This window comes from Ischnura elegans, chromosome 5 (genome assembly GCF_921293095.1).
Source record: "Ischnura elegans chromosome 5, ioIscEleg1.1, whole genome shotgun sequence".
Classification (NCBI taxonomy): domain Eukaryota; kingdom Metazoa; phylum Arthropoda; class Insecta; order Odonata; family Coenagrionidae; genus Ischnura; species Ischnura elegans.
The window spans coordinates 82,399,156-82,421,851 of record NC_060250.1 but is presented as its reverse complement, the minus strand read 5'-3'; the positions used below and the strand labels follow the sequence as shown (position 1 = coordinate 82,421,851).

At 41.4% G+C, this 22,696-nt stretch overlaps 1 protein-coding gene across 2 annotated transcripts in view; it reads left to right on the top strand.

Annotated features, from left to right (window-relative positions):
• Nucleotides 1–22,696, top strand: part of LOC124159123 (protein piccolo-like) — a 795,703-nt gene that overhangs the window by 697,518 nt on the left and 75,489 nt on the right. For both annotated transcript variants that reach the window (XM_046534695.1, XM_046534694.1), the window contains one exon: nucleotides 18,813–19,865. In XM_046534695.1, coding sequence (XP_046390651.1) covers nucleotides 18,813–19,865 — 1,053 coding nt within the window. The remainder of the gene's footprint in view (nucleotides 1–18,812; nucleotides 19,866–22,696) is intronic.

Sequence of the window (22,696 nt, the reverse complement as noted above, 5' to 3'; positions counted from 1 at the left end):
TGTTTGTCGTTCTCTTATCTCTTTATAACTGCCTGTATATCGATGTTAAGACTCCGGCTCCTTCACGTGTTTTAGCAGCGGCCGCCCCAATTAAGGAAATTATTATTTTCTTAAGTTTCAACCGGTGGGAAAATATCGTGTGGATCCTTACACATCGTGTGACTTTCTCTCTCGCTCTTACTAGTTGCTTTTGAGCTGGGAGCGAGAGGTATCATGTTCGTTCAGCAGTGTTTAAAATTATGCATTTCATTTGGTTTATGTCCGTGTGAGTGTATTTGTTGAAAGTGTTCCTCGGTGAAAAAGTTGTGTTGATTCCTGTGGCTTGAGGTGTGGCTGTGAGAGGTAAGCGAGGGTTGGAGACGTGTGTTGGGCACCTTGCAGCTACGAAACCACCACCCCGTGTGTGAGCTGTCGACAGGGATTGGGGCTGGGGGCAATAGGTAATCCGTACTAAGGGAGAGTAAAGTTCGTAGGAAATATAATCGGTGAGGAGGATGGTTTTCATGCTGAATGTTTTAATGGAAGCATGATTTCTCCTAGTGTAGCCGTGGATTTTGTTGCTACTCGTCATGGACTCCGTTGTTACTCTTAATTCATATTGTCTTCTTAATCAGCAATATAAATATTTCTTAGTAGCCGAGGTTTCTGAGTGCCATTTTTCCGAAAAGAAGTAGTTATTCCCGTTCACCAAAGCATTTTGTTCTTCTTGAGCGAGCTGTTAAAAAATAAGGAAGGAAGATCTTATGGGGCAGGATTGTGATCATTAGGGGAAGTAGTTGATATTTGAAGTTTAAGTATTGTTATATATTGTCTCAGGTTAAGGTGTAGCTCTTCATTCTGCTTCTAAAAAGGATTAGCTCCCTTTAACACTTAACGATTACTTTCCTAGGGTGTCTTCATTTTTAAGAGACTAATGAGTAGAATCATATCTCGTTATTGAAGAAGGAAAAAAATGACTAATAAGTTTGTGCTTTTCGACGTGATTAGTCTCTGAACTAGGAATTTTTATTGCTCATTACGAATTCAAATTAACCAGTATGAATGGTTCATAATGTGTTTAGTTTCACTGTGTAAAAGTGTGCGTACATGTTTATTATAGGGTATCGTGTTCATTTGCGCCACGTCAAAAGATCACTTGAAAAGCATTTCTGTGTTGTTTTAGGTTTCGCTGTTGGTTTTTATGTTGGCTATTGGGGCCAAATGATATCCACCGTGTCGACCCTTAACTTCACACGAGACCGGGTTGAGATGATTCGGTGCGTTCCGGTGGAATCTAGTGCGTCGATCTGCCCCAATTGCATTCTTGGGTGTTGCGCGTTGAATCATCATTCGCGGAATCCTTGTTCGTCGATCCGCTTTATTGAATTCGCTTGTCCACACATTCTTTTTACCGGCATTTACATTTTACCGCCCAAGACCCCTGATTGGGCAGCTACTTTTAGGTTTGATTTTTATGTAATATATATATATTAACCCGAAAAAGAAGTAATCGTTGAGAATTCTCATTTTTGCCTATATTTTATTGTGGTTTTTTATGGTTAGTGGAAATAATAAATCCCTATAATTTTCCTTGATGAGTGTGTATCTACTTACTGTTTTATCGTTTCTAACGCTCCTGGAAGTATAGGATATTCCTAAATGGTATCATCTATCGATATCGATGAATGATTTTTGGCCTCAATTACTCAAAACATTGTAGTCTTGCTCGTAGGCTTCTAGTCTCTTTCGGTTCCTAACCCAATTCGAGGACAATCTGTTTTACGTACTTGGATCGCTCATTATAACGAATCGTACTGCTTCATTTATTTAGGATATTGCTGAGGAAGGTTAAAACATTGTTTTTGCGGGTATGAGGTTCTCGACCACATATTTATCAGAATGCTTGGCGAGTTGTTTCTTTGCTTTTTTTCATTTAAGCACTCCATGGAAACCTACCTTAATCGGTATAATACTTTTATAATAATAAAACTTAACTGATGATCTTGAGCGTTAATTGTTCTCACAGGTTAACTACCTCGTTAGCAAGGCCATTACCGCGATTCCCTTTGCAATTATATTCAGTTTCTCTGATATTTTAATTCTAATATATCGTTATTTCTTGATCATGAAATAGATTTAGCGCTTTTCCAAGAAATTTGTTGAATAGCGAGGCCGGTTTCACCGCTTTAGCGTATAATTATTTACAATGGTGGTTTCTGATGGCAGAAACGAACTATTCATGTTCTATGGTGAATGTGAATTTTTGACCCCATTTTACCTTTAAAAGCCAATGATCGACGTAATTAGTCGTGAAATTTGATAAAATTTGTGGAAAAGTGCAAGTTTCTTTCACGAAGTGAAGCCGGATTAGATTGAATTCCTTTCTTCTAGAGGGTTTTTCATGACTGTTGGCTGGTATAGTCAAGTTTGTGGGAAACTCTGCGACGTTTTATGTAGACTGTGACGTTTCCTGACCTATGCAGGCCACATCGTCACAGTCAGCATGCATGCGACGCAGCACAGCTCGTAAAACTTGGATAAACCATTGATTGAATTTCTTCAATTTGCGAACTGCTGTAGCCGCCGCGCCGCCTCGTTGAGGGTCTCCTTCCTCACCGGCACCTCGGCCTACTCTATCTCTCCACCGTAGTAAAGTCTCGCGCAAGCCACCCAAAACCGCACCCCGCGCCTGCGCCCGACCTCATCAGGGCGTTCGCCGCACCGCCAGCGAACCAGGGTGGAGTCCCATGCACCACCACGCCCGGCGCCCTCTCCTCTCTCCTTTTCCATCTCCACAGCCGGCTTCTGGAGGAGGTGCTTTCCTCGAATCAAAAAAAGATCTGAGTGTCATTTTCTTGAATTAATAATTAATTCTATCCGTTCTGTAATGTGTAGACATAAAGTGCACTCAAGGGATGATGTAGTATTTGAAAAAAAGGGAAAATGTTGATTTTGGGAGGAGACGGATACGAAAAGAGTGAATGAAGAGTAGTCGGCCTTACCCCGTCCTGGAGAAGGACACCCTAGGATAGAAGGAAGGATATGTGAGAGAAGTGGTAATCCGCGGTGATACGGAAAATTTTCCTCGTAAAACTACCGTTGTCGGTAGAAGACCTATAATACTAGCTGTAATCCATCGACCCTCCCAAGAAAAAGTGATTTTCCATGCAATCTTTTTTCGAGCACACGTTGAAGCTGCAGCGTTCAGTGAGCAATGGCCCTAGCGTAGAAATGACAGAATATTGTCAGGATGTGTACGTAGTTTGTTACAAAAAAATATGAAGCTAAGTTGCATCTTAAAATGAAAATCGTGTAGCTAATACAGCGTAGGAAACTCATCACTTTTATATTCGTCATAAGGAAGTGAATCCGGCAACTGGCTTTGGAAATGGAGGGCGAAGTGTACCAATCTCAAGATTACAGTAATACTGGGGGTGAATGAATGATCAAATTAATTCCGTAGATGAGGTAAAAAGATATAAGTCGCATGACATAAGTGTTATGGACGGATATATCTCGCGTAAAAGCCCTATTTTTCTGCAGCATTTTCCGGCAATTTTAACGTCAGTTGGTCTTGAATCGGGCAGTCGCGTTCTGAAGCGGCATCCCTGTTGGAAGTCCTGCCTTCCCATCCCTGACGCGACCCTTCCAGTCAGGGACCCTTCCACCCCTCCCTATTACCGCTCCGTCTAGACTCCCCTTCTTCCGAACCGCACCCGCTCCTGCTCCCAGACGGAAGTTCGGTCGCGTGCATCCCACGTTATCTGTCCATCTCAAAAGACTCCTCTCTGTGGTGGCGTTAACCCGTCAATACGTGTCTTGTTTCCTCACTTGTGTCTCTCGACCCAGTCGAGTGGGAAACCCAGTCCTTCGGGTCTTCCATCGAAAAGTATGTTCGTTCGTTACATGTCCTCGGCAGACACGAAGATAATGCGGGTGGAAATAGAGCTTTCGACACCCTACGAAACAATTAGCTACGCCTTGAATTTGAAATGTATACTTTCGTCCGGAGAAAAAAAGATTGTGAAAAAAGTGTACATCTCGACTTTAAAACATAATTTCCTTAGATACTTATTCGCTTCCAAAAATTTCTCTTGTTTCCCTTGACATATTGGCTGCGACGGACAGAACGTTAAATCCATTTGCATTTTATTATTTCCATTAAAATTTATTTAATATCGCATTTGTTTATACCCGTGGCGAAATTTCACGATAGAATGGTCTGCGCACCGATGTGTTTTGTTCACTTTCGGCATTCAGATTTTTTTCCTCTCGCAGTGATAATTTATTTCCAAGAAATCACGCTCGAGGCTATGAAATACTCGAAGGTTGATAGACTAGTCCAGTTGAAAATTAGTTCCATGTCCTCATTTGTTTTTTTTATGTAGATTTTTATCGTCAATGCGATCTGGACAGGGACGTAGCCGAGGAAGGCTTCAATATGACTTGAAATGTCTTGGTATTCCAACATTATTTTCTACCACCGACTGAAAACAACGTTTGTATGCATTACGCGTGTTTTATTTTTAAGTGTTTTGTTAGGCTTTCCTAGAGGAGTTATTGTTGCCTTCCGTATTGTAGTGACGTATGTTACGTGGAAGTAGGAGGATGTTACAGTCACTCGGGTTTTTTATTTCGTGTCATCTTCTGGCAGTTCCGGAAAACATCGTGGATGAATATCTGAGGAATTTATGTTTTAATACCTAGAACCAGGCCTTTTTCATTATTTTTTTCACCGTAGGAAAGTATCCAATTCAAATGCAATGCGTGATTACGTGGCTTATGGTTTCGGAAAATGTGTGAAAAATCCATTGACAAGTTTTTATTGAGTGTTTAGCCTATTGAAGTTGTCTTCTCCTTTAAAGACTTAATGGGCCACATTTGAGCTCTTAGTTGGTCTGACACTTCGAGTGAGTTTCCGTCGCTTAGGATTATTCATTCTTCTGATAAGTGTGTGATCCAAACTTGTGGATAATTTCGCAGGAATCGTGTGGAGACGTACTGTGACTTCATTTCCTTTACTTTCTATTGGACGAATACATATAAAATAAATGCTCTTTGGTCGACTCTAATTTCAATTCCGCTCTTATTCGGCAATAAATTCTCATGACTTCCCGTAAGAGGGATTTATGTATATGGCTACTTAAATGATGAAAGAATGTTTACTTGTACAAGTTTCCCGCGAACTCTGCTCCTAGTGTTGATTTTTGACATTTTTGTTATTCTAAACCGTTTAGTCTGGTCATTGAGAAAGCATTTAGCTCTTGATAAAGCTAAAGAATTCACTCTCGTTTCCTCTTGGATGCCAAGTTCTCAGTCTTCGTGATGTAAGCGTTCGATGCGATTAAAAATGTTCGTGGAACCCATTTTCTCTCGAGCAACCTAGTCCAGTTTCGGGATAATGGTGGGCATCAAATATTTGTATCTCCTATATGACGCATTTGAATACCTGGGAATAATTTGGGATAGAGGTGAGGGAGCTGGTCCGGTAATTGGTTGATGTAAGGGCTAGGTCGTGAACTGATTGGCAAAATTGAAAATCGTAATCTTCACGTCATCCAAAATGAGCTCTTTCGTTTTGTATTTATTCGTTAAACCACTCCCAGTTTGCGTACTCGGGCAATGTTAGGCATAATCACCACGACTTCATCTTTTTCGGCTTTCAGTTTTCAATATCGGTTTTCTTTTCGTTCTTATTTACTATTAATTGAAGACTGACCTGCCTTGACAATAAAATTTCTCAACTCTTGATTGGTATACATGAAAGTTAGGTGTATAAATGTAATTAATGGCTCATTCTGTTATAACTCCAACTTGGAACCTTTATATATAGCTAAATTCCATTCAGCTTTCACCTTCTAAGCGACCACCTTTCCTTTTAGCCATACGTCGGCCGTTTGTGACAGGTTTCAGTGTATTTTTTTTTACCAACTCACCTATGTTATTGCATGGAAGCATCCTATTCCTCTATTTGAATATTTCATATTCCCTTTACTTATCTTGATGGATTTTAAATGGCCTGGTGATTTTTCTCTCTCCCTCTGGATTATATTGGCGATAATTCTAGTGAGGAATTCATGACCATAATTTCGGGAGCGGATCTCCGGCCCACCGACTCTCTTCTCGCTCCAATGCCCCGCGCACCGGCACGGGGGTTTACGAGCTCGTAACTAGCGGTCATTAACTCGACCGTGTCCAGATGACAGATGTCCTCTTACGCCCGTGATCAATATCTCCACGGATCCGTTGATCATGGCGAAGTGGAGCTGGGATTATCTCTATTTCCACGTGTTTTCTGTGGTTATAATAAAACCCCGACGTTGTGCCATGAAAGTAGGAAACCGTCAGTCTCTTCCGACGTATTGCACATGTATATTTTTTTTCTCTTTCCTGGAAATCCGTTAAGTTCTAATATTGCGGAGTATGATTTGCTATAATTACAGTTTCTATGCGTGCCTTACTAATTTTTAATGTCTCCAGATTTGTTTCGCGAGAGCTGGTTACTTTGGAGCGATTAATCCCAGTTCTGACTCTAGGTGCATCACTATGGTGTGAAGAATGCTCTAAATAATTTACTTTTCAACTTAATTTGTTACCATATTACCTACGATTTATTTATATGTAGTTTTTGGTGCCGTTTATTCTAGTCAATTGAGTATAATCATACTTAACTTAATTGTTACACCAATGTATATTTATTAAAAATACACGACGGCATTATTATTCAAAACTTACATATTACTCTTTCATATGATCTTATTTTGACATGAATGCCTTCGTTTGGTGTTTTGGTTTTAATTTTAATTCTGATCGCCAACTAAGTAGATACATTTGTACACACATACAAACGCTTTCTTATTTGCTTTACCTCCTTACTTCAAAACTAAAACAAGTCCTGTATTGTTCATTTTGAATTTTCAAAAATTGTTTTCCTTTGAGTGGGACACCATTATAGGTTCTTCGCTTTTCATTCTTATACTTTTATGTTGTTTTATGGCGTATTTGCCTTTTTCCAATTCTACGAATGTTTTGCCTATATTTGTATGTCAGCGACCCTTCCATAGCAGCAAAATTCGTCCCGCTGCAGCAGCGCGGTGCTGCTAAAAAGAATGAGTTCCTAAATGCTTCGTCCCGTTTTTATTTCTGCCCGAAAGGTTTTATGTGAAATTCAGTGGTTTGAACCGCGATGAGTCAACGTACTCTGTGCACGATGCATTAGAATCTGCCGCTTCATGAGGAACGGCGGTTAAAAGTTACGTTACACTCCGATGCTCCTTATTTCCCCTTACGTTGGTCGAAGCAATACCCGAGGTAGGGGAGTGGAAGGGATATAATGACTCGAAATTGAGTATTGTTAGAGTTCGTTGCAACGAGACTGTATTTCCACCATTGAAGTGCCGATTATGAACAAAGAAATGAGTTCAGTAGGAAAAATTTATGAACGGTGACGTCAATCTAGTTTTAGCTTCGCATATTCGGAAAACCTTCGACTATTAGCTCTCAATGGATAGTCAAAAGCTTGGCTTTCCCCTTATTCGCACAATTTAAGATCCCCAGCGCATTAAAAACGAACTAAATAAACTGTATAAAAAATAAAAAATGTCCAAGTATAAAATAATAGATAACTTGGCGATTTTATAGTGAGACCTTGTTGTGTAAAATAAGTATGATGTCTTCTAATGGCTTGATGCAACTGTTTGCTCAATTCTCCTCTTTATATTGTACGCATGTATTTTCGTTTACGTCCCTAATTTCTCCAAATACTTCATATGAATCATCAGACCATCACGTCTCATCATGTGGAAATTAGATTGTCTCGTCATCTTCTTAAATTTTATTGGAGACTTCTCTTTTCTCATACTTTTGAAATCTTTTCTGGACTTCGTCGTCCTTTTCTCTCGGTTGTTCCATTTAAAGTAGGTGAGATTAATGAATAGGTATATTTAAATGAATAAGTGAACATTGTTTGGGAGAGAATATATCATCATGGGGAATATCCTCCCGACTCTCTCGTTACTTACTCTGTCACCATGAAGACGGAGTGATATAAATAAATGTGTGACTAAATAAAGTACGGGACAAATATATTCCGTCACTCATCACTGGGAATGAGTCTGAGGTATCACTGGTTTGCTGAGAACAATTGAGATCCTTGACTATGGGGCAGAGAGGAATGGGTTAAGATGACTTATCACTCCACCTCGACCTGTATTCGCCTCGTATTACTCGTTTAAAAATTACGGTATCACTTTAGACTTTTCAGGATGCGTAGGGCATGCCTTTCTCGATATTTGTTTTTGTCTCAGATTTGAAAATTTCCCTCTTTTTTTCTCGAAGGTATTTTTTTTCATGTTGGAGAAATGGGCTAGAATAGTGACAAGGGTCTACTCCATGTATGGAGGAAATTACTAGATGGTAGCTTTTGTTTTATGCGTGTAATACGCAGAAAAAGTAATGTAATACGACCAGTGTAGCGGGAGCGACTCGTCCTTTTAATAGTTAGGAGTGTATCGCTTCGTTTACCTCAGTGAGCGTGCGCTACCGTGAGTTAGAAGCGGAAAAAGAAGCCGTCACGAAATTACCGAAGAATTCGCCTACGTAAGCTCACGTATTTCGAGACCCTTCCCCTCTTGTGTTTGTGCCCGGCGTGAAGAGTGCTTACTTGTAAGGATGCCCACGGTGTCACTTTGACCGTAAGCGGAGGGTGTCCCGGGCGGGTCCGGTGTGTCGGTGCACTTGGCATGCGCCACCAGACCTCCACGGACTTCCTGTCGCTCGCTGTCCCATTCTTTGGTACGGGGGAGGGGGTAGAAGAGGGAAGCCTGGCCCGCGAACTCCCTCTGTTCCCTTATCACTCAAGTTCTCCTCATCCTCCTTCCCCTCCCGGTTCGCTTCCTTGATAATTGTCTCTCGAAATTTCTCGGTGTCCTCTGCAGCGTGATCAGCTGTTCCCGTCGCATTGCTGTTTTCTTTCATTGTGTTAGAATATAGTTAATGATCTCATTTTAACTATGGATACACTTTAAGATGAATGGTCTTAACGCTCCATAATTATGGGAAACGTAGTAATTTCCTATATGTCTTTTATTTAAGGAGTCGACCGTCTTGTTAAATTTCCGTTAGACCATCTACCCTTGGAGACCTCGATGTCTCATGTTACGACCTATCTACCGGGTACTTCTCCGAACTATGGTGCTCCACAATTGCCTTTCTACTCCTGTTCCTTAGTAGACTTCCTCGTTTCTCATCCTATCTGCCCATTTGATCTTCAGAATCCACCGCCAGCACCAGGTCTTGAAGTCGTCGAGTCTTTTCTGTTCAGGGGCCGTATTCTGTAACTCCAAACCGATCGGTGCGGCACCGATTCGTCGGGTGCGACGTCACACCGACTCCCGGTAAGAAGTCGTGCGATTCTGTACGAACCCGATCGGTGCGGCACCGACGTGAGGGCGAGAGATCGTCGGTACCCGTACCGACAGCAAAAAGGTGTCGGTACGGCCACCGACTAGTGGGTTTCATCAACTCCCCGGTGCGCATTGTACGTTTTATTTTTTTTTAATCTCATCACCGAGTAAATAATGAGGTTTGCTGCAATGTTATCTTTTTCTGCCCCTTCGAATAGGCCTCTATAATTCACTGTGTCAACATCTATATTGATTACCTTGACATAAATATAAGATATTGGATTAATAAACATTAGGTTTGCCACTATATAATGACTTTCTCTCATTTATGTTACCACTTTCACTCGCTTGTAATAGGATTTCTTTCACTCTATCATCATTTATTTGCTCCTTTGACATAAAAAAGATATTTTTGATTAAATATGAGTTTTGCCGCAATGTTATCACTTTATCTCACTCTGAATAGGCAACTATTATTTCACTCAATCATCATTTGGCGTTTCTCTCGGCATAGAAATAAGATCTTTTTATTTAAGTATGAAGTTTGCCACAACGGTATCAGTTTCTTTCATCTGTAACAGGCAACTATATTTCATTTTATCGTCAGCCATTGATTCCCTTGACGATGAAAGAAGATATTTGTTATTAAGTATGAGGTTTACCGCAATATTATCATTTTCTCTCACTTGGAATGCGTAACTTAAACATATGTATTTCACCCAATCACAATTTCTTTACTTCCTCGTCATTACACTTCTTTTAATTACACCCAGTTCCATATTTTTATAACAATTTCCTAACTTGTTCCTCTAATATGACTTTTACATTTGCTTTTGAATCCTACGTTCACGTTCCATGGTATGTTATTTTCGTCTGCTACAGTGCCAATGGCATAACCTTCCGTTGATAACATTTAGACGGAACTTACTTAATGACAACTATATTACCAAATCATGAATAAATAGCAATATACGGAACCAATATTTAAAAAAAGAAACTACGATCTCAAGGATAGTTTCAATAATTCATTCCAGCAACAACAATCTCCATCACATACAAACTTTATTGTGATGTTGTAATATTGTTTCCTTCGATTCTGTATGTACAGCATTACTACCACACATTATATAAGCATTGTTAACAACTTATTCAATATCGTTTATCTTAATCTAGCAATAAGTCGTAATTTCCGCAAATAAAAAGATTGAGAATGACGACAACAAACTGTGCCAATGAGTCTTCACTTGTTTTTACCCTTCTTTCATTGGTGGAGACACGTGAAACTTCGGATATAGTCGGATTTTCCCTGTTTGGGAAGGAGAGGGAACCGTACCGACTGGTTTGAAACCGACGACCTTACAGAATCGCTGAAAGTGTCGTCGTCGGTGCGGAATCCGTTGTCGGTACGGTTTGATGTCCAGTCGGTGGGCTTGAAAGGGAAACCGACCGGTGCGGCACCGACGAAATACAGAATACGGCCCCAGCTTTACTGACTTTCCAAGTCTGATCCTTAGAGTGCCACTACCCTCACGCATGTTTTGAGATGCTGTTTCCGTGTCTCCAGTCTAATGCTCTTGGGGCAGAGTAGCGGCCTTTAAGAAATGAATTCCGTCTTAGCTTGTGCTATGCGATGCCTTATCCCGGCATTTCTGTACATTTACCTATAATAATAACACTGTTTGTATTTTAATACATATAATTTTATGCATATAATTTTGTATATTGAGGGGTCTTTTACCCTAGCACGGAGGCCAATTACATGTGGCGGTTCACCCTCTCCTTATTTTCCATTCCTTCAGTATCTTCATAATTCATCACCCGATGTGGTTTCGTTTTGTGACCCTCATCTTTCGTCTTGCGTCATTAATTCTTACTGCCATACTCCAATCAACTTCCTTTCCAGCCTATAAGACATTTGGGTGCTTGAAAAACGTTTTATTTAATTAATCACTTTTTGTCTAATGGAGAATTTCGAGAGTGATTGTTAGACTGAGGACCAGGGTTTTAATGATGCAATACAAGCTAACATTGCGAAATAAGCAGTTAGTTTTAATTGTTTTCCTGTGTAGAACATCCGTTTAAGTGCCTGTTCTGAAGGTTTTTAAAGATCCTTTTCAGTGGATTTCCACGTAATTTTCGCATGCCGGTAGAAACCACATTGAATCGTCATGGCATTTATTGCGGTTCTTTCCAATTCCTTTGTCAAGTCTTGCGCTCATTATTCCCAGAAATCAATTCAGAGGTTGCGGAGAAGGCGGCACACCGATTAGCTTAGTTGTGCATGGTTTTTAGCATACCGCTTCTTTCCGAGTATCATGCTGGCGAACTCGCCTCTCGTTGTCTCCGGCACTCGTGGTTGATGATTCATGGAAGCGGTTGAAGCTCTGGGTAATTCCACGATAGTTATCACTTCACCTGCGGTTTTGGTATCTTTATTTTCTTCTGTAGAAGCTTGCTGCTGAGAGGCACAAAATTGTTACGGAAACTGCTAAGAGGGTCAAATAAAGCTGAATGAGTAAGAGGAAATTGTCTCCCGTCGGCACTACTATAACTTTCAGCAATTTCTATAATCCTCTATATTATTTCTACTGTATAGATACCTTTTTCTCAACTTATACGCAACCAAACACTACAAATGAGGTACCAAAATGCACAGAATTTATCAGAGAACATGCGACGGCATATATTACTTTTAAATATTGCTATTGTTTCTTAAAATTGGTTTTTAAAAATTAAAAAAAATCGATTCCGGCAAGAAAATGTCCTCATCCCAAGAATACAGTTAACGCCGTCGGATCCCACCATGCCTTTTAATTTGACTAACAGACAATATCCCATTAAGGTTTCCTATGCGATGACTATTAACAATGCTCATGGTCAGACTTTGCAAAGAGCTGGCTTATTCCTGCCTGACCCTGTATTCTCTCATGGCCAACTTTATGTAGCGTTCTCTAGGGTAAGATCTTTTCAAAATATTTTTGTCATCACGCTCGTATGTGAAACCATGGAGGAGTTTAATGATACATTTTTTGGTGTCTACGGTTACCTTATTATACGATGTATCGTGCTTTTGGATGATTGTTGTCCTTTCTTGACATTGAAGTTCACATGAATTGAAAAGAAAATTGTTGGATTATTGCTCCCATGCGTCGGATATGTTGGTATTAATATCCGATGGCTATACGATGCAAACTCGATCAGATTTAAGTTCAAAACAATTACTTAAATGTACGCAGCAACTCTTTTTTCCTAGTCCCAATTAAAATATCAGGAGACTGTAGGGGTTATATGGTTTTAATCAGTCTCACATATAGGTTGTTACTCAACCTAGTTCAGTAATCAATTTTACTTTGGAGAATAGTATCTTTTTCTATTCTAATGTTTACAACCTCTTTCCCACTTTATCCTTTCATTTTTAGGATCTCGCCAAAAAAGGTTTATTTCAATGTTTTATTTCTGCATGAATATTTCCTCTGTACATTATACTATTATTTTCATCATAGGATTATCTCGTGCACGGACACATGCGGTTATGACATCTTTAAATTAGCAATTTACTCTTCCGGATTGGTCACAAAATGTTTACTTCGTATTGATTTTGCCCTAGTAGCATCAATGAGTCAAGAATCAACTCTTTTCTCTATTTTCCGATCCAAAATTACTATGTCTCGCGATCGGTACAACTCCCTCATTCTTTATTTCCCCCAAATAGCGGTGACTCTTGGAGTCGCTTTTCGGCGGTATGTAGGCGTTGGGTGTGTCGGCTTGCGATGATGCAGCCGAGACGTGCATTTTTCCCCTCCCTCTCTTTTCACTACTCTCTTCATAAGTTATTGATTGCGGCACGCGACAGGAGGAAGCAAGGCAGGCTGCTGACCCCACACTATATCTCTTCCCCCCATCCCACTCCTCCCATCCCGCCCTTTCGTATGCGCGGGGAGCGCGTTTCTTTTATTTTTATAATCCCTGCTCACCAGACGGGCTACCACCCCTCTCTTTTGCTGCCTTCATCGACACTCACGTCGTTTCTCGATGACCCCTTATACCCCCCCCCCCCAACGTTCAATCGAATCAAGTGCCCCATGGGATTAACAACCCTTGCCGCTCTGGCCCATAAACCTCCCCCTACCCTTTCGTTCAACCCTTTTTTTCGTTTCTTCCTAGTTACTAGCCCGTTGTGCCCCCCCCCTTTTTACCCATCTGGTCAATGTGTTTCGGCTTATTCTTACGTCACTCCCTCCCTCCACACTGAAGACCCCTTTCTCCCCCCCCCCCCCCATTCTCCCTGTCGTCTCGTGTAGCCCCTTTAAAGCTTACGGCCATAGTGGCAGACGAAGTGCAGGCTGACGACCCTCTCCCCTTCCCTCCCTGTGAAAATGGTCCATGCACGACGGCTGGGTTCGCTTTCTCCCTCTCTTTTGTTTTATGGTTCGACGTTCGGTCATCTAAGACTAGTGTACTCAACAGTTGACGGATAGTTGTGGTTGGAAAATTCTGGTCATATGATGCATTCAGCTGTCGGCTATTGTAGATGGTGTACTTGGTGGAATATTTTGAGGCCATTCTCTACAAATAAATGAAGTGGAAGATATTTTGCTCATAAGTTTTTAAAATTTTACTCCGGTTTAGCGTCGGGTGATGAAGGATTTTTAACCTTTGATGAAGTTTCCGGTTTCAGCGGCTCAACGTAATTTTCTGAAGAATGGTTTTTGCCTTTTATTCCATTTTTGGCTTCAAACCCACAAAACAGTGTACTTCGAAAAAGCGTTTTTGATAAATGTCTTAAATTATAGTTTCATGTGGTGATTTCTGTTAGCATGATTTTAATTTTCAGTGGCCAACTTCTATGCTAACCCCCTAATCGCTGCATACTAATGCATGTTATTTACGAAAATATTCTTTTAAGATTTTAAAACTCGTTTTTTTGCATTACTATTTCCTATAAAATTACCTTAAACTCGTGATCATTTTTATTTTTGAATTACCTGGGTCCCAGATGTGCTCAACTAGTGGCAAGTTAATTGTGAGAGAGGAGTATTAAGTTCTAAATTTTCTTATGAAATAAACCATCAATTTTGTTTTCTTTCCAATTACCAATTTAAGAAAGCTGTGGACGAGATTAGGAAAATTTAATTTGTGTTTTACGCTAATTGTAACGCAATAGGGTAGCCTGCTTAGAGATGACCCGTCGGCCGTACTGGTAGGAGTCGACCAAGAGTAGAACACCTCGGCTACAATGAAGCAGATTCTTGCATTACCATATTAATTAATCTATTCCGGACGGTATTAAAGTGAATGCCATCGTATGTTGAATCGGAATTATTGACGGACGATGAATCTGTTGAAAGAGTAACATCGCCTACCCAGTCATTTTACACCACAGAGCGAATGCTTTTGAAATATCGTGCATTTCAACTTTTAAAAACATATACAAACCGATATTTTAAAGTTATTATTGAATCATCGTCAATTAATTTTTTGCTTTCTGGCAGGTCCCAAACATCATAGTCGTCTACCCCTGCTCCTGTCCAAGGATTCCTCTTTGGTTTCCTCATACCTTCTTTTGAACCTCACTTTGTCTGTCTTCTTCAGCCTTCTTCTTCCTCGTCTCTCTTCTCCTTCCACTGTTCCCTCGACTGCTGCTTATAATTATCTCCTACCCTCTTAAAATGTGTCCTATCCAATTCCCCTTTTTCTCTTGTATTTTTCTCAATAATGTTCTTTCCTCCCCAACTCTTTCCAGTTCCTCCTCATTCCTAACTTTGTCCACCCACTTCACATTCTCCAGCCTCCGCCACACCCACATCTCGTAAACGTTGATCATATCCCTATCTCTTCTTCCCAAGGTCCACGTTTCGCATCCATGCAACACATTACTCAACACACAGAATTTAACCAGTCTCAGTATGGAACACATATTTGAAATTTAAAAAAAGGCACGTCTAAAATCAGCTGAGATCGTACGTCGAACCCACTACAAAGCGAGGGTCTCTACTGTACCTGCTAGCCTAACGCCACCCTACCGTTCTCAACCAATCCGCTTGCGCTTATTTTTTTCGAGGTTTTTTTTCCTCCTTGCCCCGCAGACTAGTGTGCCTGCCTACTCGAGTTTCCGAAAGCACTGCAGGCTCCTGAAGAGCCTGTTATTTTTTGACGAGAAACCAGCTCCCGCACTCCCTCTGTCTCCAATGAGGTCCTTAACCGTTTCTCCATTATTTTCCTACCTCTTTTTCCCTTCATCCGACTCTCCGATGTATATAATTTTTTTGCCAGTGGAGGCCGCCACTTGAGGGAAGGAAGTTGATGGAGCGTGGATTTCCGACCTCTCAATTTTTATGATCATTGGACTGACGAGGTGGCTTCAAGTTTCGCCGCTTTGTCGTAAGAAACGGGTCAGGGACTCATTTATCCACCGCATTGCCATAATTCCTCCCCTTATTATCTGCTGCCTTCTCGAATCCTTACATTCTTTCATGGTGATATCACTCTGCCCTATAATTCCGTGGAGCCTTAGCCGTACATTTTTCGCACCGCATATAATCCGAAGTCGCAAGCGTGATGGAGTGGATTTTTTCCATATTCAAAATAAATATTAGTAATTTTCCACAATCATAAAATTTGTAATAGTCGATTTCCACGATTATATAATAATTTGAAAAATTTCAAATATTTGTTTAGAAATTTATGCGTGTCTTTCCCGGCTTTTATTCATTTGTCGCAGTCAATTTGTGCCCGTTGGAGGTCGGAATGCTTGTAGAAATGGACAAGTTGGTTGGTACAAGAATGTCTCAGTCCGTGTATTTTTCCAACTCTGAACCACTGATCACACAAAGACCTAGTGCCTACGTTTCTTATTGTGGGAAATTCAAAAATGAAAATAAACAAAAAAAAGTATCAATAGATTTCGTTTACAATAGAGAAAGTTCAGTGAATCGGCTATTACGAGCATTAGTGAAAGATTAAATAGAGTTATCGATGGCAGTAAATGCTTAGCGAGTAAGTGTGAGTAGTTGCTTAAGCAACGTTATTATGATACGGCAGATATTTTGAAGCTTCTGCGATAATTACTATACCCTTATTCATAATTGTAATATATATGTAAATTTGTGTGGTATGTTTTTAGATATTTTTGTCGTGTGAAAAGTTTTACGATACAGCTCAGTTCATTTTGACGTCAAAAGTAATGATATCTACACAGGGAAAGGTAGAACCATTTTATAAACCAAGTCCAGGTAATAGCAATGTCTTCCCTTCTTTTTGATTAAATGATTTGAGATTCTGTGGTTTTGATTTTTCACGGGTTAATTTCAAACGGTCATACTTTTCCTCTTATTGATTGAAAACTATTTTACCGTTTTATTATGCTCATTACGGTGCTCTTCGATTTTCTTTATCACATGCAGTCTCTTTTTTTGTTTTACCTCTTTCAAACTTTCTTTCTCATAAGTATCATTTAGAGAAACAGTGACCTTCGTCGTCTCGCATTAAGCAGCGTAGTCAATAACCTACGCCTAACTTCACTATTATTTCTTAAGTACCTTCATAAGTATTTCATCTTTGATCAACACGTGAGTTTTCTGGTAATGGAGACTGCTACGGTAGATTTACTTCAGAATTTTCTCTTTTCTTTCCATATGAATTCCCTTATTTCGTTTTATGGCAGCTTACTGGATTTGTAACAGTCTCCATTAACCCCATTTTGTGCTTCTCGCTCTTTGATTGTTTGAAAATATTTAGCCCGAAACATCCGCTCTAATGTCTCAATGGAGTTGATGTTGAATTCATTCTCGTTCGATGTTTGTAAAGCGGGCCTCAGATTCTTCTAGGGTCTATTTTTAGGTCCCTCAAATCTGTGGCGAGAAAAACTATTCCATTAACATATTAAAATATATGTCTTAAGTAATATTTTCCGATGATATTATGAACATCAATTCATTATTATCTTTATGTCCGGACTTTGGAAGTAAAAATGGTTCGAGAAGACGTTCGGCAAGTCGAGATATTTTGCCGGAAAAATATCCCCGTTGCCCTCATCTCAAGTGTTTTATCTTCTCAAGGACTTTCTCTAACGACTCTCCCGGGAAAAAATATCATCTTTTATTTTGATTCATTATGATTCGGGCGAGTTGTTCTATTCTGTGCTGACTCTCTCTCCGTCTTAAACTTCTCAAAGTTTTACTCTCTCATGGGAAATATTTCCCTTTCTAGGGAAAAATTTCGCATTCACTCCACTTATCGGGCGATCTCGACCTGAATTTAAATCGCGTGACTCCGAAAGCGAGGCCGTAGGAGTGTTGTACGCACCTCTTCCGCCTGCACGGGTTGGGGGCAGGGGATGTCAGAAGGGGGAAGTGCTCTCTACCCAACTTCCTCTCACGCTTTAAATCCCCACCTCCCTCGCCTAGTACCCCTCTTGGCTTATCCAAGTATGGCCAACCTCCGATGCGCGTGAATCTTAGGCGACATACCTGCCGTTGTGTTAGTTACTTAAATCATTGGGATAAGGACCGAAGGGTTCATCATCGTTAGTCAACAATGCTAGGATTGGCTTGATGCAGCTCTCCATTACTCTCTTTATCCGCTAGCTTTTTTATAGAGACGTATTTCTTCTCTTTTACATCTTTTATAATCTGTCTCATGTAACTATTTCGGGGCCGTCCCTTCCACCTGTCCCTCTACGATTATTCTCATCAGGCCATCGTGGCTCATAATATGGCTAACTAAGTTGCTCTGTCGTCTCCAATAAGTTTTAGAAGAATTCCCTTTTGCCTGCGGGTTCAAAATCGGGGGTGATACCCTCGGGCACCCCTACCTTAAAATCGTCGGAGAGCGAAGTGGCCTAGGGAAAGGATCCTGCTCTACTATCGTGAATGTGTGAACAATTTGTCGAAATTCGCACGCCTAAGTTTTGGTCTGGAATGAACTCAAGGTGAAGGTAGTTTCTCCACGACCCTGCCTCTAATTTGTAGAGGACAAGGATAGCGGATCGTACGCTCAAAGTGACTTATAATTGTAAGCCGCTATTTCGACTTGGCGAGGCTACTCTTGTCGCAAGTGCTTATATATTACCGCATTGCTTTCATGAAATTATGGTTCTCTGAAAGTGTTATCGTAGTTGTCTTTTTTTGATTTTGTATTTATTTCATGTGTTCTCTTTGTTATCAGGGGTAACCTTATTTTAAATCACTTCGCCTAACCTGACATCTATCATGCCTCCACAATCCACATCCTTGAATACATGATCCACATCCGCTATTGAGTGGCTTATTCAAGACCGTTTGTTCATCTCCATTTCTAATCTTGATCCCCCCCTAATTTTCAAATATACAAATAAGAAAAATGCTAACTTTGTAAGGTCGCCCTTCAAATCACTCTTACAAAGGTCATTGAACTGAAGTTTAAAATTTCAATTTCTTCTCCTCCCCGCAGATAACCACGCGGACCTGAGCAAGGAGCTGGTAAACTTGGCCAAACAAAGGGGTTCCAACGACAACATCTCCGTGGTGGTGGTCCTCTTGTCTTCCGTCGAGGACATACTCGCCTCAGCGCCTCCTCCGGCCTCTCTGGCACTCGAGGTCACCAGCCAGGGCCTGGACGAACTTTTCGGCCTAACCACCTCTCCGGCGGATGGCCTTGCGCCTGACGGCGCCCCGACTCGCCAGTTGCCGCTAGTGAACGGCGCCATGGACATGGAGGCCGCCACTTCCGCCGCAGACCCCTCTTCGAACCCCTTCGCCGCTCCCTTTAAGCCCTCCCCCGCCGGCCCCCCGGACTCCGCCCCCTCCCCAGACGGCCTCCACGCCGACGGGGACTTCAACAACCATCATCTTCACCACGACAACGACGACTCCGGCCTCCACGATGAGGAGGACGGATTGGCCTACAACCACGACCTGCACCACAGCCACCACAACGGACACGGAGCCAACGACATAATGACCTCCTCCTTCTACGGGAACGGGGACGGGAACCGGGACCTCTTCGGGGACCCCGAAGACCTTGGTCCTGAGACCCACGTGGACCTCTTGGATGACCAGGACGGCATGATGATGGACATGGGGCAGGCGGCCGAGGAAGAATACAAGGCCAGGGCGATGGAATTCGGAATTGAGGACCAACATGGCGCCATGCGACACGACCCCTTCTCCAAGGATGGATATTTGGCGGAGGGTGGCGATTACGTCTCTTCGAACAGGGTGGACATGATCATCACGGAGGAGCAGGAGACGATGTTGGAGGAGGAAGGGAGGGAAGTGGAAGATGATGTTGATCGCGTGATGGTTCACCAGGAGGTCGGAGAAGGCTACAACCCTTTCAAGGCGGAGGATTGGGCCCTCCCCAAGTCGGAGCAGAAAGTTGTTGAAGAAGGATTTGGCGGCGAAGGAGTCGACGCGACGCAGTTCGCGGAGGAGCCGTCTACGCGGCAGCACTATGACGGCGAGCGCCAGGAACGATTGTTGGCTGAGGAGGAGGAGGTTGGAGGTGAGCAAGCTTTGATGCGAGAGAGAGAGAGAGATCGCGCACCAGTTTGGTCGTCCCACCGCCATGCGGCGCCTCTGTCGTTGCCATCTGTTGCGATATCGCAGTTGTCTCTCTCTCTTCTCTTTTTTGTTCACTGTCGTCCTTCCCCATCCCTTTCACGCCCAACTTTCGCATCGGGAGGGGCAATCTTTTTTATTTGGCGCGTCGGGAAGGGGTGTTGGATGGGGTATAAGAGGGTTGGGCACGGAAAAGGGTGCGTAAAGGGTTGTTGGAATGGAGTCATCATGCGATGCTATCCCCCGCAGTCGCGCCATTGATGACGGTGGTGGTGCTTCCTCGCATTCGTATATAAAGGGTCACTCGACTTTTGTTTTTTTTATTTCGTCTCGTTCCCGTTCGGGGACTCCCTTCGTATCGCTTTTGTGCTCCGCTAATGGGAAGACTCACTTTCGTACGTCTGGGGAGGCGAGGATGAATTATATTATTACGGGGTAATTCTTTTTTATAGTTAATGGTAGTCGGAAGTGCCACGTTCCGTGTTATCAACAGTCTTAATGTATTCTGCCGTTCGCAATTAAACATGTCCCATCAATTCGGTGATGATGTGTTATTTTTATGTTGTCGTGAATCGTAGTTTCAAGTTTCGCTTTCCGTGCTGTTTTATGGTTGGCTGACAGTACCCGTACGTGGTATTCTTCATTAGCCAATCAGATCCATCATTTGATCTCGTAATTTAACATTTCAACATACGTTGCATGTGGAGAACCCGTTAAATGCTCGTATTTGTATTTCATCGGACGTGGTCACATTCGAATTCCGTATATTTTATGACCGTAATGAAGGGTCGAAGAAAGGTTCACTTTTGCGTACGTCTTTGCTCTTGTTGTTCCCAGCGGGTGTGGGGGCAGTGAGTGGGGATATTTTTGTTAGGTGCAGTGTATGCTAGGAGCTAAGTATATGACAGTGCGAAGTTGTGATTTTATAGTATTACTGTTCTACTGATTAAAAATTGAATGCAAAACTTGAAATTGAAATTTAATTTTGGTATTTAGTTTGGTCAGATACTTGGTTTAGATTTAGTTTGGTATTTAGTTTGCTCGAACAGCATACAACTTTTACATAACAGATGGAGATGCTTTCTCCCAATAGCTACAATAACTATATACCTTCATAAGATCCGATAGACGACCTATCGCAGTTAGCATAGCAGCATGCGATGTTTGTACGCTCGCGGTCACGAAAATTGGTTTGGTGGTATTTTGTGAAATACAGACAATACTGGTCAAGGCAACTTTGAGCACTGCGTTAAAAACGGACGTTCTTACCTACCGAGGCATGTAAAATGTGTGGAGTATGGATGATCCGTTGCACGTTCGATTTCATTCAAGGTTGATGCAGTATTGCATCGCTTTGTCAGCTCTCCGGAGACATATCTCGTATTACCAGCGGTGTGGAAGGCGTTCCTCCCATTTATGCTTTCATGACTCAGCCGAGGAATTTTCACGAGTAGACGGGCTGGCTTTCAGAGACTTGTTAAACAAACAGGCGCCTTTCGAGATGACATCACGCCGCTTGTGTCATCCAGCGTACGTTTTCCTTTCTTTTGCTTTTTCCCTCCTGTGTTAGGACTTCCGGTCAGTGTTGGCAGTTTAATCCAAATATTATTCAATCAACCTCTCCGATTGACCTTAATAAGGGCGATCTGTTCACCATGAAATCTCTTTGGAACGCAGAGAGGTTTTTACTGATAAAAAATCCCAAAAATGATTTAAATTATAAATAAGTATATATTGTTATAAACAATACTGAATCAGAATAAATTTACAGAGATATTGTGTAAATTAATTGAAAATTTATCTCGTAAAAATTTATAGATGAATCCTATGAAATTAAAAGTCATATATTTACTTGATTTCCTTTAAATCGACTATTTCTAGGCGTGGATTAAGAATGAATCTACTTAAGAGTGAATGGCTAAATGGAGCGATTTTTTTCTATTCTAAATAATCTTTCTTTTCCGTCTACTCCATAAACTAAACAAATTCTAATTGCTGCTCTGAGTGAACGACCCCAGTAATGCCGTGAATTTTAATTTCCTTTCTACTTGCTGCCGTGTTGATTGACGATATACTTGGTTTGGATTACCTCGCGACGTCTGAAAATACTTCTTTCAAATTAAATCCGAAGATTCAAATGTGATGAAGTAGAAATTTTCCATGCTGAAATGAATACCTGCAATTTTCCAGGATTATAAAATTTATTAGGACCTAGGTTTCAACGTTACTACATCATCCTCAAGGTGTTGTTGGAGATGGCGTAGTAATATTGGAGCCTAAGTCATAATAAATTTTATAACCGTGGAAAATTGCACGTAGGTATTATTTCAGTGTTTACTTCTTTCGCTGAAATTCGAAAAAATATTTTATTCTCTTTCAAGAAGCCCTCTTGCACGTCAGGTAGTCGAGACGTCGGGTAGACAAACTGGAAAGTTATTCCATCGTAATCTAAAATCGTAACCTCTTGTGGAATGCAGTCCCTATCAATGGGGAGTAACAGCGCTGTCTCAAGGTCGTCGTTATGTGGCCAGTGCGAATAGCATTCACGCAGGAATCTGCTTAGGGGTCATGGTCGTTGGCAGAATCGCCATCGAAGCGGTTTCTCTCTTCATTGTGATTCATGCTGTGACATTCTTACATATCTTAGTTACCTCACGACCGCCCGGAAATAATCTTTGCCTTTTTTCTCTTGTTAGAGCGTTATCTGCTCTTTTTTCTGCTAATAGACAAATATGTGTAGAAAATTTAAACTGCCCTGAAGAATGATCGTAGGCT